This window comes from Anomaloglossus baeobatrachus, chromosome 6 (assembly GCF_048569485.1).
Source record: "Anomaloglossus baeobatrachus isolate aAnoBae1 chromosome 6, aAnoBae1.hap1, whole genome shotgun sequence".
In the NCBI taxonomy this organism is placed as follows: Eukaryota; Metazoa; Chordata; class Amphibia; order Anura; family Aromobatidae; genus Anomaloglossus; species Anomaloglossus baeobatrachus.
Window position 1 is genome coordinate 144377395 of NC_134358.1, and position 17471 is coordinate 144394865.

Genomic DNA, 17471 nt, shown 5'->3' on the forward strand with positions numbered 1-17471 from the left:
AAGTCCAGAAGTGTGTACCCATGGGTGAGTGGAGGTACATGGCAAACTTTAAATTCCGCTCTCATTTGCTGGTGGTGTGGTGAAGTCTGGCCCAATCCAACCCTTGTTCATCTTGATCAGAGTCAGCCTGTCAGCATTTTCAGTTGACAGGCGGGTGCGTTTATCTGTAATGATTCCACCTGCGGCACTAAAAACACGCTCTGACAAAACGCTAGCAGCAGGGCAGGCCAGGACTTCCAAGGCGTAGAGAGCCAATTCATGCCACGTGTCCAGCTTGGATACCCAATAATTGTAAGGCACAGAGGAATGTCGGAGTACAGTTGTTCGATCTGCAAGGTACTCCTTCAGCATCTGGGCAAACTTAGGATTTCTTGTGGCACTACCCCGCACCTCAGGGGCTGTGGTACGTGAGGGGCTGAGAAAACTGTCCCACATCTTAAAGACTGTTCCCCTACCTCTGGCGGATTGGACTTGTGCCTCTCTCGGCTGTACGCCTCGGTTGTCCACTGATTCCTGACCTATGCCGCTAGCGTTTTGTGAGGGGAATGCTTTGCCTACTTCCGTGACTATGGCCTTCCGGAACTGCTGCATTTTGGTTGACCTCTCCTCCACGGGAATAAGAGACAAAAAGTTCTCCTTGTAGCGTGGGTCTAACAGTGTTACCAACCAGTAATGATTGTCGGCCAAGATGTTCTTAACGCGAGGGTCACGAGACAGGCAGCTTACCATAAAGTCAGCCATGTGCGCCAGACTCTTAACAGCCAGGACTTCAGTAGCCTGACCAACAAGATGACTGAACATGCTGTCCTCCTCCTCCTCCTCCTCCTCCTCCTCCTCCCCCTCCTCATCTACCCTGTCCTCTGGCCAGCAACGCTGAACCAAGGATATGACTGGTGTGCATGTCATATCCTCAATTTGGCCGGAGAGTTGCTCCATGTCTTCATCCTCCTCCTCGTCATAGTCCTCCACTGCACGTTGTGATGAGACGAGGCTGGGCTGTGTGTTATCACCCACACCCACTACTGTTTCTTGCTGCAACTCATCGCGCTCCGCCTGCAATGCATCATGTTTGTTTTTCAGCAGAGACCGTTTTAGAAGGCAGAGTAGCGGTATGGTGACGCTAATAATGGCGTCATCACCACTCACCATCTTGGTGGAGTCCTCAAAGTTTTGGAGGATGGTACATAGGTCTGACATCCATCTCCACTCCTCAGGTGTTATGTGTGGAGTTTGACCCATTTCCCGACGGCTTAGGTGATGCAGGTACTCAACAACTGCCCTCTTCTGCTCACATATCCTGACCAACATGTGCAGAGTTGAATTCCAACGCGTGGGGACATCACACACCAGTCTGTGAGCCGGAAGATGCAAACGGCACTGAAAGCCGGCAAGGCCGGCTGAAGCAGTAGGTGACTTTCGAAAATGTGCAGACAGGCGGCGAACTTTTACCAGCAGATCAGACAGCTCTGGGTATGACTTTAGAAACCGCTGAACCACGAGGTTGAGCACATGGGCCACGCATGGAACATGTGTCAGCTGGCCTCGCCTCAAAGCCGCCACCAGGTTCCGGCCATTGTCACACATGACCTTTCCTGGCTTTAGGTTCAGAGGTGTGAGCCAGTGATCTGCCTGCTGTTTCAGAGCTGTCCACAGCTCTTCTGCATTGTGGGGTTTGTCACCTATGCAGATTAGCTTCAGCACAGCCTGTTGCCGCTTCGCCGAGGCAGTGCTGCAGTGCTTCCAGCTTGTGACTGGTGTGGAGGGTACAGTGGATGAGGATGCGCAGGAGGAGGAGGAGGCTGAAGAGCATGACATTCCGGAGCTGTAGAGTGTGGGTGAAACACTGACTGAGGTAGGGCCTGCAAACCTTGGTGTGGGGACGTGTTCCGTCCCTCGCTCAGACTGGGTCCCAGCTTCCACAATATTAACCCAGTGTGCCGTCAACGAGATGTAGCGGCCTTGCCCACAAGCACTTGTCCACGTGTCTGTGGTTAGGTGGACCTTGGGTGAAACAGCGTTGTTCAGGGCACGTGTGATGTTTTGTGACACGTGGTTATGCAACGCGGGGACGGCACACCAGGAGAAATAGTGGCGGCTGGGGACCGAGTAACGTGGGACAGCTGCCGCCATCAGGTCACGGAATGCTTCTGTCTCCACCAGCCTAAAAGGCAACATTTCCAGCGCAAGCAGTCGCGAAATGTTAGCATTTAGAACTGTGGCATGTGGGGTGTTGGCAGTGTATTTGCGCCTGCGTTCAAAGGTTTGCTGAATGGATAACTGAACGCTGCGCTGGGACAAGGACGTGCTTGATGATGGTGTTCTTTCTGCGTAGGCAACTGCAGGTGCAGGAGTGGAGGAGGCTTGTTCGCAGGCAGCATGGACAGGGGATTGGCTCGCATGCACAACCAGCGAAGACGTAGCAGTGACATCAGCAAGCACTGCTCCTCGACTCTGTTGTACTTCCCACAAAGTCGGGTGCTTGGCTGACATGTGCCTGATCATGCTGGTGGTGGTCAGGCTGCTAGTTTTGGTACCCCTGCTGATGCTGGCACGGCAGATGTTGCAAATGGCCTTTTTTGAATCATCTGGATCCAACTTAAAAAACTGCCAGACTCGGGAAGACCTAACATTTGTACAGGCACCTTGTGTCGTCGTGTTGTTCCGGGGAACGGTTGCCTGACTTCTGCCTGGGGCCACCACCCTGCTTCTTACTGCCTGTTGTGATGCTACGCCTCCCTCCCCCTGTGCACTGCTGTCCTCGCTCTGCATATCCTCCTGCCAGGTTGGGTCAGTTACTGGATCATCCACCACGTCGTCTTCCTCTTCCGCACCCTGCTCCTCCTCCTGACTTCCTGACAATTGTGTCTCATCATCGTCCACCACTTGTTGAGACACGTTGCCAACTTCGTGAGAACGTGGCTGCTCAAATATTTGGCCATCTGTACAGACGATCTCCTCATGACCCACTTCAATATGAGCTGGCGAGAGGCCAGAATGTGTGAATGGAAACGTGAACAGCTCTTCCGAGTGTCCAAGTGTGGGATCATTAATGTCCGAGGAGGACGTGTACTCAGCCTGGTGGTAGGAAGGAGGATCAGGTTCAGAAATGTGCGGTGCAGTATCACGGCTACTGACACTTGACCGTGTGGAAGACAGAGTGTTTGTGGTGGTGCCAATCTGACTGGAAGCATTATCTGCTATCCAACTAACAACCTGTTGACACTGGTCTTGGTTCAAGAGCGGTGTACTGCTGCGGTCCCCAAGAATTTGGGACAGGACGTGCGAGCGACTAGATGTGGCCCTTTGTTGTGGCGAAATTAGAGCTTGCCCACGACCTCGGCCTCTGCCTGCACCACCATCACGTCCACTTCCTTGTTCCTTGCCAATGCCCTTGCGCATTTTGCAATGCTGTGCACTGCTGACGTGTATATTCACTACTTGTGCGTTATATCAAAGTTTCTGGAAATTGCACACAAGTGCACCTGTACGCTGCCACCAACAGGCACACACGTGCGGTTTTAAAAACCAAGCACGGACGCAATAAGAACCTAACAGGTTTTTTTGGGGAGCGACAATTACAGACAAGTCAGACACTATCTGGACTGTTTTACACTGTGTACACCAGCCCCAGATATGATGAAGGCTGGTATACGGTCACCACTACCCTGCCTGCCTGCCTGCCTGTATACTGGTACAATAGTCCTGACAAGGACTCTTTTGGTCACTAGCCTGTATTCAGACCTGGCTATACCCTGCCTGTATATAGCAACAATAGTCCTGAGAAGGACTCTGCTACTGTACTCCGACCTGGCTATACCCTGCCTGCCTGTATACAACTAGAATAGTCCTGAGAAGGACTTTTGGTCACACTGTTTGCAGCCCTGCAACTGAAAAAGCTATGAAGGGCCGCAAAGCTTTCCCTGAATCAGCGACACTCTCCCTGCACTGACTGTCTGGATAGCTGTGAGCAGAGCACAGCGCGCCGGCCGGTATAAAGGCTCGGTCACGCTGTGCAGGCCGGCCAATCACTGCAATTCCACAACTAACAGGGCTGTGGCATTGCAGTGGACTGCCAGCCAATCCCTGCATGAGGGCTGGCTCTCAAAAGAGCACCAACATGCAGAAATGAAGACCACGAGTACAGCACGAGTATCGCGAGATTACTCGGTCCCCGCCGAGCAGCCCGAGTACAGCGATACTCGTGCGAGTACCGAGTAGTTACAAGCATGCTCGCTCATCACTAGTTACTAGCTATCTAGGTCAACACCCACATATAATTATATTTTTTATTTTTTAATAAAACTAGATTTTTGATGATAGGTCTTTCAATAGAAACATTTTCTCCAGACATAACCTGGTAGTAGCCCACTAAGTGTCATTTCTGTGAATATGTCTCATTCTGTTCTCCTTCTATATTGCAGACGTCAGTGCTGTATAACTGATTTTGCACGCAATGTTCTGAAAACCCTCCTACAAATTGGCAATGTTTCTATGAGCTCAAATTTCATTACACTCCCTGCTGCAGGGCTCTTTATATAAACCGTCCCTGAGAAACCAGAGAGCAGCAAGCGACGAGCCTCCGGATCCAAGGACAAGTGCGTGTAACAGGCAGAACATTTAGCATATAGCGTGCAGATTTGTGAATGCTAAACAGACTTTTATCTCATACGGAATATCAATCACATTTATAACTCAGCGGAGAAAACTCCACAGAAGGTAAAGTACGGCCTCATAAATAAATGTATATATTGTTTAAAAGTTGCCTGTATTTTTGTATGATTCCCAATCGCTTTGTTCCTCTAATACATGTGTCTTCATTAACTTCATTTGTAGATATTTAAGTTTTAATGCTGAAAATTTGTCAAATGGCCCAAAACCATCTGCGCAGCGAGCAGCTCGCCCCGGCCCGGCTATGCCACTTTTCTTTTGGTGTTTGATGTTTTTAAAATGCAGTCTGCTCTGACTTGTGCTGTTTTGTAATTAAATATAATTGTTTTTGTTCTTGTTTTGTCTCTCAGGTACAGTTTAGCTGCATTTTGTACCGTTCTTGATACTAGTGCTGTCTGAATTGGGACTATGGCATCTGTTCCATCAGCTGGTTGCCTCTTAGCAAAAAATCAGTTCTACAGAGGTAAGCAGCTAAATAATAGATGTCTTTATAAAGTTTCTGCAAAGAAAATGAAAACTTCTTTTACATTTTGTACAAAAATTATGTAATAATATTTTCTTCCGGCAGTGCGGCTGAACTCTGAGTCAAGTGTCTCCTCCGGTAGTTCGGACTCAGGACTTCCGTTGGATCTGGAGAAACCTCAGCAAGGTATTTACTTCCTTTAATTAGTTTACTACATTATTCACTATCTTCTAAATATAAAACATATATCCAATGTTTGAGGGCTTTTGTGTAAATCCAGATCCAGATCAAAATGCTTATATTAAAGCATAGCCAAACCGCCAACCCAAACAACCTACAATCTGTATGTGAACAGATCCCTCATCTGGCCATTGATATATATATATATATATATATATATATATATATATATATATATATGAGTATACACATACAAGGAGAGTATAATCTTGGTGATCTATGCAAAATATAACATTAGCACTTTCATCAAATATTGAAATGACAACAAGATTGAAAATATAACAGCACTTGAATATAAATTATGGTATGACATATATATATATATGACATATATATATATGACATATATATATATATATATATATATATATATATATATATATATATATATATATATATACTAGCTGTACTACCCGGGTTAATAACTGCTGTTAACAAAATAGAATGTATTAACAAAAATGTATTCTGCACACAAAAACCACAAAACAAATAGAAATGTAATTATTAAAAGGTAAAAACTAAGCTAATACTGTAGAAGCATTTCACAACATATATTTCAACACCACAGATATTCCACACAGATTTAACTAAATTGGCCAAGTAATGTGCTCCGTCTGTCTCTTTCCAGATCTGTCTCTTTCCCCGTCTGTCTCGTTCCCCGTCTTTCTCTGTCTGTCTCTTTCCCCATCTGTCTCTTTCCAGGTCTGTCTCTTTCCAGATCTGTCTCTTTCCAGGTCTGTCTCTTTCCAGGTCTGCTTCTTTCCTCGTCTGCCTCTTTCCTCGTCTGCCTCTTTCCTCGTCTGCCTCTTTCCTCGTCTGCCTCTTTCCCCATCTGTCTCTTTCCCCATCTGTTTCTTTCCCTGTCTGTCTCTTTCCCCGTCTCTTTTTTTCCCCGTCTGTCTCTTTCCCCGTCTGTCTCTTTCGCCATCTGTCTCTTTCGCCATCTGCCTGTCTCTGTCTGTCTCTTTCTTTGTCTGTCTCTATCTCTCTGTTTCTTTCCCCATCTGTCTCTTTCCAGGTCTGTCTCTTTCCCAGGTCTGTCTTTTTACCTGTCTGTCTCCCCGTCTCTTTGTCTGTGTCTTTTCCTGTCTATCTCTTTTCCTGTCTGCCTGTCTTTGTCTGTCTCTATTTCTCTGTCTCTTTTCCCATCTGTCTCTATCAAGGTCTGTGTCTTTCCCCATTTATCTTTGTTTGTCTCTCTGGCTGTATTCTCCTTCCCTGTCTCTGTCCCTGTCTGCATGTCTGTCTGTCTCTTTCCTCATCTGTCTCTTTCCAGGTCTTTCTCTGTATGTCTCTTTCCCCGTCTGTCTCTGTCTGTCTTTTTCCCCATCTGTCTCTGTCTGTCTCTTTCACCGTTTGTCTCTGTCTGTCTCTCTGTCTGTCTCTCTCTGTCTGTCTCTGTCTGTCTCTCTCTATCCGTCTCCTCACCTACATCTTATTACCTCACATATAAGCTTCTTATACTATGAATGTCTTTTCTTCCTATAGCAACCAATCACAGCTCCTACTAATAACCTGTAGTTCCAGGCGCCATTTACTTTAATGAAGGCATGTTTTTTGGAGAGTAACTGTAAAGTGCAGGGTTAAATTTTCCTGTCAAAACATATTTTTGTTGTATTGTATTGTATTGTAATTCCTCACACTCAGATGTTATGGTTGAGTATTTATTAGAAGATTTTTTTTTTTAGTTCCTATAGATATCACTACAAAGGTGGATAGATTTTTTCACTAGTGAACACATTGTATCTTACTATATATTGTGTAAATGTAAAGTTCACCGTATACCAGTATGCAGTGAGCTCCTACACTCCCTCTAGTGGTGGCTGCAAACAAAGAAAATGGCCATGAGCCCACTGGTATGAAATAAATATAAAAAAATGAAAAAATGGATTAATTAAAATATTCAAAGGTCAGGGGGAAAAGATACAACAGATAAAAGTGGCGACACACAGCAGCAGAGGAGATCACATTCATATACACATGATCCCATTGGGTAAAATGTAATAAAAGTTCAATGTATGGGTGTCCCAGCCATCTCCCTGGTTTTTGGAGACTAGTGGCAGCTTGACGACTGGAGCCTCTTATCTCTATCTGGTACTCTGCATTTAAATGATGTTTCATTTACTTTTGTTATGGACAAGATTATGAACTATTAGGAGTATATATAAGAGATTTATGAAGATATCCAAAAACCAGGATTTAAGATGGTGTTTGAGCTGTACCACACCTAGTTCTGCATTCAGACATAAGACTCAGACAGTCTGGACTTTCATGTGACAAGTGAATCATGCTGACATTGCTTAATATAATGAGGAAGCAAGCACATTACAGTTTACTGTATATTACAGAATAAGCTAATTTACTTTATCCAATAGGAGACGTGCTACGTATTATTGGCTGCTAGCCAATAATTCCCTTTAAATGTATTGTCCACTTCCGTATTAAACAGTCATTTTATTCTATGCAGATCCGTGTCATGTCTCTGATCTAAATGGAACAATAGTATGCATGCTACTACCAAATGTAATTTGGATGCAGACAGGTTTAAGGTAGATGCACAATTAGATTGCATCACAGTAAATTTATGACCGCCTTGACACTTTAATCCTGAAGTAGTGTCAGTTTTTCTGCTAGCAGATCTCCTGCAGTTAAGGGCAGCTGCTCTGTAGCTACACCCATTATGTTTAAATAGTTTGGTTTCCCAGCAAGCTTTGCTGAAGATAAAAAAACATTTGTATGCTATCCACCTTGGTGGAAGGAGCTGCTGTGTATTCTTCTGAAGCAATATCCTCCCCATTTTAATTTTTTATCCTCTGTTTGTCTCCCCTACCTTCTTGTCTTATTAGTGTAGTGGTGGGTCTAGTGAACCTCACCTGCCTCTCACTAGTCAGGGCATCCATAGGTTCTTCCCAGGGTCTCAGTGTGCTACACCGCGACAGTTGCGGAAACTGTATGGGCACTAGCTAGGAGAGTAGTGACAGCTACAGGTGAGGATAGGAGGTACCCACCTACCCTTTCACTTGCGTCAGCACCTGCCGTTGTTATTGTGTCCCTGACATTCCCCTTGTCTGTGGTGTTGTTGAGGTGGGTTTTTGTTGTGCATCAGACTTTAGTTGGTCTGAACTCGTTCGCTATGCTTGTTGCGTGACAATGAGTGTTCAAACTAATAGTGGCAAAGATAGAGCACACACTCATCAGATGTCCTCTCCTGCTGGAATGGCGCCAATTCTGACTCTTTTTGACACTAAACCTTCCACATATTTTTCTTTGTTTGCTATGACATTTATGCTTTAGTTTAGCTCCATATTTAATTCCTTCATTCATACATTTACATTCTTGGTCACTTGACTTTATTTTTCATCTAATATATATATATATATATATATATATATATATATATATATATACATTTCTGTTATGTATACTTTCTGAGCATGTGTTAGTGCACACCATTCATTTCCTCTAGTGGTGGCCGCAACAGCCATAATGTTCAAATCTGTTTGTATGCAGGAGACTTAAAGGGAATTTGTCAGCAGGTTTTAGATATTTTATCTGAGAGCAGCATAATGTCAGGGCAAAGAGCCAGATTCCAGAGATGTGTCTATTTTAGGCAGTGGCAGTGTGCTGTAGTTTTAATACAAGAAATGTTTTATGAGCAGGATATAATCACTGCCTTACTACGTGACTTGTGCAGACAAGCTGTGTAACCCCGCTCCACCACTTATTAGCAGTTTCCTGACAATTCACAGTTTACACAGGAAGCTGCCACTCAGGGGTTTGGGAGAGATTATACAGAGCTGAGAATTCTGAGCACTGCTACATTTACATCAGACAAAACAGGGATTCTATCAAAATTACACCAAGAAGTCCAGTAAGTGACAGACCTATGGAATCAGGGTCTCTGTCATTACATTATGCTGCTATCAGATTCCTTAGCAAAAACCTTCTGACAGATCCCCTTTAAAACTATATATAAAAAAGTAGGCAGATATAAGGATACATTAAGAACTTAATTAGCACAGCAGGTTAGATGCCCACAAAAGAGATCATAAAGGATATAGATATACTTTGAATCTAATATTTCTGTGAATGGGACTATTTATTGCTTGCATAAATACAGGCTTCACTTAGACAGAGGTGCATTTTAAAGGTCAGAAGGCTTAGATTTACAGCACCACTACAGTGGGGGGAGGGAAGTGTCAGAGCTGGAATGGAGCTTTAAATCTAAGCCTTCTGCGCTCTGTCTTATATTCACCCTCTGAGGTCTTCACCTTTTACTGACTGTCCAATACCCTCATCTTCTAACTTCAACTTCTAAGTTGCCGGAATTCAGAAGTTACATCACAAGCTCTCAATACAAGTCTATGAGAGCCAGAACGAGATAAGAATAAGGCTCTCATAGACTTGTAATGAGTTGTAGCCTCCAGCTCCATTAAACACTGGAGCTGCCGGCAGGTCACAATCTGCAGAAGAAGGATGGATCAGCGGTGATAGAAGATGAAAACACCAGAGGCTTGATATAAGAATAGGGGTAGGGGACTTAGATTTATAAAAACAAACGCTGGAGTGGTGCTTTAACAATCTGATTGCAATTATTTTATAGGTTTGCCTGAGATGGTTGAAAAATGCTGGTGGTTGAAACACTTTTTCCATTGTGAGAAAGTTGCCATTTCTTCAGTGCAGATAAACATGGGCACTACAAGGTAAGAAGATGGTAGCTGTTTCTGTAAAATATATACAGTACATAGGAAAAATGTTTTACATGCAATGTATCCCTTACTGAACGTACTGAAATTGTATATAATTCTTTAGACTTAAGGGGGCTTTACACGGTAGCGATATCGCTAGCAATTTCTAGCGATAGCGACCGTGTAAGTACCCGCCCCCGTCGCGCATGCGATTGTTTGTGATCGCTGCCGTAGCGAACATTATCGCTACGGCAGCGTCACACATACTTACCTGGTCGGCGGCGTCGCTGTGACTGCCGAACAATCCCTCCTTCAAGGGGGAGGGACGTTTGGCATCACCGCGACGTCACCGCAACGTCACTAAGCGGCCGGCCAATCAAAGCAGAGGGGCGGAGATGAGCAGGACGTAACATCCCGCCCACCTCCTTCCTTTTGCATTGCGGCCGGCGGCAGGTAAGGAGACGTTCCTTGCTCCTGCAGTGTCACACATAGCGATGTGTGCTGCCGCATGAGCGATGAACCACGACGCTAAACAACCCTTACCGATTTTTGACTTTGGGACGACCTCTCCATGGTGAACGATTTTCATCATTTTTGAGGTCGCCTAAGGTCGCTGGTAAGTATTACACGCTGCGATATCGTTAATGACGCCGGATGTGCGTCACTAACAACTTGACCCCGGCGACCAAACATTAACGATATCGTAGCGTGTAAAGCCCCCTTTAGCGTTAGCAATGCAGGATATCATAACATTGTCCTATTCAAGTGTTCAAGTGATGTGACTAGTGTTAAAATCCACTGATATAATATTGTTGGCCTAGGATAAGGATAGCCAAACAATTTTAGCTAAATTTAAGGTCAGTTAAACCTTATAAAGAGAATCTGTCTGCAGGTTTTTGCTTCCTCATCTGAGAGCAGCATGTTGTAGGTAAAGAGACTCTGAATCATATAGTGTATCACTTAGATTACTTGCTGCAGCCACTCTGACACAATAAGAATTTTTAGCTTTAGTCATGTAGCAGTGTCGAGAGGGCTGTGCCGCCTACACCCAGCTCACTATAGAGATTGTGCATTGACAGTGAGGTGTCAATCACAGTAGGGCACGTGTCGGACTGCATCTGAGTTTTTAGTCATGTAATGATAATGTTACTGCTGCTTAAACAAACAGCAAATAAACAAAAGATAAGACTATGACAAGACAAGCATTCCTTAACTTTTTGTTTTAACCCTCGCAGCATGCTGGCTTAAAGGGTTATTTCCATCTCCAACATCCTATCCCAATATGTAGTAGGTGTAATAATAATATTAGCCAATTAGAAATGTAGTATATTTCTTTTGATTCACTATGTCACTTAGTTGATGTGCAGGGCATTGCAGGACCTAAGATATCCATGGTTATGACCATGCATATAGTCACAGTTAGTTAGTTGTTTGTGGTCATAACCATGGATACCTAAGGTCCTGCAATGCCCTTAACATCAGGTAAGAGACATAGTCAATCAGGATAACTATATATCATTTCTAATATGAGGAATTGACTATTATTATTATTATTATTAGTATTATTATTACACTTAGTACATATTGGAATAGCATCTTGGAGATGGGAACCCCCCTGTAAGCTTACATAGCAAAATCTACTGACAGATTCCTATTAAAGGGCTTGTTTCATCTTCATAATTGAGTAAAATTACAAAGTGCTTGCAACAAACAACTTAGCATTGTACTTGTTATTAAAAATCCTGTCTGTTCTCAAAACCAGAGACATTTTTAATTGTATTATGTACAGCTCATTGTCTGGGTTTGACTACAGCAGGTGCCGATTTCCTAGGCAAAGAGTACAGCGCTTACAAGCTCTTTGTTAGAACTTGCAAGTGCTGCTCTGAAGCCATCTGGAAAGGCCAGCTTCAGGACTTCTGTGCTCCTACACTGCAGAGATAAAGACCCAAACTGGCAATTATTCCGGAGAGCACAGAAGTCAAGAAAAACCCTTTCAACAATAAACTATAACATTTATTAACTTTTTATCTGAAATATCTAAAAGAATGGAGCTATTAAATTGAGAGCGCTATATTACAAAATATATCTATTTTTTAATGCTTACCTTGAGATTGACTTTAAAGTGTTTGTAATCTAAAACAACACTGTTGTAAATTCATTTTTGCCCAAAGCAGAGCCTTTATATATGCCGTACCACAGTGGTGCGATTCACATGAGCTAGACACGATCATAAAAAGGATTGTTTCCTACCTTCCTGGATAATATACTTCCCAACAAAGATGCTTCTGTGGAAGAAAGTTTACAGTGAAAGTGCAATAAATGCTGTGTAATCATTGTATCACATAGTAACTGAGGAGTATATCATTCGTTTCTGTCTCTAATAGGCACCACAGCTGAATGGAACTGTCTACAATCATTTTACTTGCTTCAATGGATGACAAGTAAAGAAATGCCACAAGCTGTATTGTCTGGAGGAAATCAACTGCGCATCCGAAGATAATTAATTACAGTATATTCCCTCCTACCGGAACGTGTAAACCTGATCTTTTCAATCACTACGTCTAATCAGACTTAATACTTTATTATCATACCGCTCAATCAGACCAAACCTCGTATCAGATCTGCATCATAACTAGATCCGGGGCTGTCGGCGTCATCCGATTACATGAAAACAATCCTTTTATGTCTGTAAAAAACAAAAGTAGAACAGGGTCAAATGATTTTAAGAGTCAATTAATTATTTTTTTCTATTGAAGTTGTAAGACCGTGGTTTGGCATCCTCTAAAATGCCTGTGCCAATGTAAAGGGATGAATGGACGCCGAAAAGTGCAGAACCAGCTTACGACTTCTCCATTCTCGGTACTTAAAGGGAACCTGTCACCAGATTTGGGGCCTATAAGCTGCAGCCACCACCACCGGGCTCTTATATACAGCATTCTAACATGCGGTATATAAGAGCCCAGGCCACTGTGTAGAGCATAAAAAACACTTTATAATACTTACCTAAAATGGTCCCTGCGGTGGAGTTGGGCCATATGGGCATCTCTGTTTTCAGGTGGTGGCGCCTCCTCTTTCGTCCATCTTCATTCTCGTTCTGAAGCCTGTGTGCATGATGCGTGCTATGTTATACACACTCGCCGATCCTGCGCAGGCGCACTACAATACTTTGATCTGCCCTGCTCAGGGCAGATCAAAGAACGCCTGTGCAGGACCTCAATGCCGGCGAGTGTGGATGACGTAGGATGCATCATGCACCTCGGCTTCAGAAAAAGGACGACATAGATGGCTGAAAGAGGAGGTGCTGGCACCGGAGAACGGAGACGCCCATATGACCCAACTCCACCGCAGTGACCATTTAGGTAAGTATTATAAAGTGATTTTATGTTCTACATAGCGGTCTGGGCTCTTATATACAGCATGTTAGAATGCTGTATATAAGAGCCCGGTGGTGGTGGCCGCAGCTTATAGGCCCCAAAACTGGTGACAGGTTCCCTTTAAGCCTTTTCCTTTTTATTTTTCTGCACACTTATCCATATAAATGGGTATATATTATCATAACCAAAATGTAAAATTATATTCTGGATACTTGGTTCTAATAATTCTGAAATTGCTAATGGTACAGTGGAGAGGATGTATGGTCGTTTGTGACAAACCGTCATTTCAGACTAATAGTCTCCTCCGTTGGTTAAAACATTTTCTAGATGTGATGGAAGTTTTTTTCTTGCCAGTTCTTTTTCTTATCCTTAAGTTATCAATGCACATTATATTTTTTCTTTACAAATACCTTTGATTTCCTAGTGATTTGCAGAAAATCTAAAGTCTTTTGGAGCCAAAGACCAAACCGGATGGGAAATATTGGAAAAATAAAAAGTAATCATCATCGTTAAATTTTTCAGCTAATACAAATGCTCCGAAAATATACAGTTCCTTACATCTCATATTTAATGAGATCAAAAAGGGTAATAATAATACAATGAGAAACATAAAGAGGACATTGCTTACAATCTTCTTAGGGAATGATTCCCTTCTCTTTTGCGCTTTGATCTCATTTTGAGTTTGATTTTAGATCAGTTTTGCAGTTAATGGACATCGGGTTATAATTGTGCGAAAAGTATTCAACAGTTTCTAAGACCTCCAGCACATATTTCTGGTAATTTATTGTAACTTATCTGCAGTATTTAACTAAAACGCTAAAAGAAAACTGATGAGGTAAGTGATCCCATTGTTTGCAGTAGGGATCCACTAATCCACTTGCGATTAAAAAATCTCTGCGATACTTAGGCAGAAAAGTGAGTCGAGTGTCCTGCGTATGGTCTACGCATGGTCTGCGTTTTTTTTCTCACCTAGCATCCGTATGACATGCGAGTGTCATGCGAGTGCTGTGCGAGTGCTATGCGAGTGTGTAGATTTTTCTCATCAAGGATCCGTGTGACATGTGTATGACATCCGTATTACATACATATGCCATCCGTATTGCGATATTTTTCTCGCACCCATAGACTTGTATTTATAAGTCTGGTGCGATATACGCAGCCATACGCAACATGCTGCGATTTGATCCTCAGCATATTGAGAGCTGAGGAAAAAATAGCAAAAGGACACTGCTCCATAGATTAACACTGGTGCGAGTGTGATCCGATTTTTAATCGGATTGCAGTCGCACATGAAAATCGCAGGTGGACAAGAGCCCGTAGTGTCACTCCCACTTGTCCAGCACATGAGTTTCTGTGTGAAACAGGAAAGGTTGATGGTACCTTGGAAGTCAACCATAAAAAATCAAATGACAACTAATTATTTTTGCAATAGTTTTGCCACCATTAGTGATCCCTTGAAGGGACTTTGTCAGCAGGTTTTTGCTACCTCATCTAGAGCAGCATGATGTAGGCAAAGAGATCCTGAATCAAATGATGTATCACTTAGATTACTGGGTGCTGCCATTCTGACTCAATCAAAATGATTAGATTTAGTCATGTAGAAGAGGTGGGAGCTGTCCCAACTCTTCTAGATGACTAAATCGAGGAGACTGTACAACCTATAGAGATTGCATATTGACAGTGAGGTGTCAATAAAAGCAGGAGGCATGCCGGACTGCCCTGCACATGACATTGTAGTCCAAGTAATGATAAGTGTCTTGATGCTTAAACAAACATAGCAAATAAACAACAGATTGGACCTTAACAAAACAGGCATCAAAGAATTCTCTGTGTTAACCCTTGTCAGATGCTGTCTTCAGATTACATACAAAAACCTGCTGACTGATTCCCTTTAAGTTGAATTAGATTAAAAAAATAGTACAATATGTAGAATTCTCCAAAACATCTTACGACAACTTCGTTTCTGCAGTGTTTCCTCATCAAAAAGACTGAGCATGAGCGCATCATGAGCTCATGGAGCTTTTGGAGTCTTTCTGAAGAGTTTGTTTTTTGGGGAAGAATAAGCAGAGACTTCAGGTTTTTGAGGAGTTTTGAATTTTTAAAGAGGATTTGAAGGTTTTATTCTTAGTTCCTCTAATTTTCTGCTCCAAAACCTCCTTGAATTTCTCCATATGTATATAGTCTTACAAGATTACATTGGGAAGTTTTCTATTTATGGAGGTTTTATTATATAGAAATAACCTATGAAACTCGAATCCTTATAATTGATGGCAGAACTAAAAAAATACAACATCATCTGCTACTGTTTCCTTTCCGGTTTCCTCCCACACTCCAAAAGACATACAGATAGGGACTTTAGATTGTGAGCCCCAATGGGGACAGCGTTCCTGATGTATGTAAAGCGCTGCGGAATATGTTAGCGCTATATAAAAATAAAGATTTGATTTTGATTTTTTTTTTACTGTAATATCAATCGTGCAAAAAAAATTAAAAATTGGACAGGAAAATATTTCTGCTTCCATTAGTGGTGTGAGTTTTCAGAACACAATGTGATTCTTTAGATTCAGTTAAAATGAACACAAGTTAATATCATTAGAAGACATTAGAGGTTATAGAGACAGCTTTTTGAAGACAGATGTCCTAATAAAGAAAATAAATCTCCATCTGTCGCACACCTTGATAAAGATAAAAAGAGCTGTATGTTGCCAGTTGGAGCTTCTTGAGAGTAATCGGATCAGGATCATTCAAAGTCTTGTGGCTTGTGATATATTCTTTCATTCTTAAACTTTGACACAACTTTAGATCTGTCTGTGACATGAAGTAAATTTCCTACAGAATGTTTGCTTGGATTTACGTCTGTTACTGCAGTATTATATCCATATTTTCATGGATGCTTTCATTAATGTCAAATGTGTATTTTTTACTGCATTTTTGTACATAAATGTATATAGAAATAAAAGATTTCTAATATATGAGAATATTTGCTTCTTTTTTTATGATGGGATGTGTGCTGAAATAAGCATCTGTAGTCAAATTCTCTTGTTAAACAATGTAAACGTCATAGGGAATCTGTCAGCAGGTTTTTGCTACCTCATCTGAGAACAGCAAATTTTAGGAACAGAGTTCCAGATTCCAAAGATGTATCACTTAAAGGGTGCAGCAGTTGTGACATAATCTTCTTAGATGTACCATGTAGTAAAGCTCAGAAAGCTAACCCCGCCCACACCACAGCTTTCTGTGTATATTTCTTATGTCAGTGAGCTGCCTATCAGAGGAGGGAACGTGGTCAGACTTGGTCTCAAGCTACTGGAGCTGCTGTAGTTCAAATGGTAATAAGGTCCAGTAAACAACAGCACACACCTTGATAAGTGACACACTACCGAATTCAGTGTTTTAACTCCAACCTCACGCTGTTTTTAGATTACATTGCAAAAACTTGGTAACAGATTCCTTTTAAGAACTCTAGTCCATCTACATTATAAAGATGCCTAAAGAGTAGAGATGAGTGGGCCTGTGGAAGTTCACTTCGGCGGGCATAGCCGGATTTTAGATCAAGTTCAGTTTGGGAGTCAGACTTGACCTGAACCCCAATGGAAGTCACTAACTGGGCAGTTCATGTCTCCGTTCACATACATCCAGCCATAAACAGATAACTTCCAGGAGAGGGTGAGGGGGGGGGTTCCATTTTTTTTTGTTTGTACAAACACTACATCCCATCATGCTGCTGTTACCCACAGTGTGAGCCATTCAAACACGTGGCTCTCATTGGGCTGAGCACCGAGCGTACCCGAGCACAGCGATGCTCACGGGAGTGGTTTGAATATGTAACGCACCCGAACTCTGTTGTTTTTTTTTGTAAAGTCTGTGTTTGGTACAAACATCGAACAACGAATCTCAGGAGCGCTCATCTCTACTAAAGAGTGTTAAAATACATTGTCGCTTTACTATCAGTAAACAATTTTATAGACTATAATATACCGTATCTTCAGTAGCTACTGGTTCACTAATTCCCCTCATGTTTCCATACACTTGCACACA

General features: G+C 42.5%; 1 protein-coding gene across 1 annotated transcript; it reads left to right on the forward strand.

Moving 5' to 3' along the window:
- Positions 1-4538: 4538 nt before the first annotated feature.
- PPDPFL (pancreatic progenitor cell differentiation and proliferation factor like) lies at positions 4539-16411 on the forward strand. Its single transcript, XM_075353285.1, has 5 exons — positions 4539-4716; positions 5019-5131; positions 5237-5317; positions 9975-10074; positions 12444-16411. The coding sequence occupies exons 2-5, from the start codon at positions 5077-5079 to the stop codon at positions 12454-12456; spliced, it is 249 nt and encodes an 82-aa protein (XP_075209400.1). The 5' UTR covers positions 4539-4716; positions 5019-5076; the 3' UTR covers positions 12457-16411.
- Positions 16412-17471: the final 1060 nt, after the last annotated feature.

What these genes read in the sequence shown, in the direction of transcription:
- PPDPFL (XM_075353285.1), top strand. Translation starts at nt 5,077, where the DNA reads ATGGCATCTGTTCCATCAGCTGGTTGCCTCTTAGCAAAAAATCAGTTC. An exon ending in AAAAAATCAGTTCTACAGAG is followed by an intron (nt 5,132 to 5,236) that starts GTAAGCAGCTAA and finishes TTCTTCCGGCAG; the next exon opens with TGCGGCTGAACTCTGAGTCA. An exon ending in TCTGGAGAAACCTCAGCAAG is followed by an intron (nt 5,318 to 9,974) that starts GTATTTACTTCC and finishes ATTATTTTATAG; the next exon opens with GTTTGCCTGAGATGGTTGAA.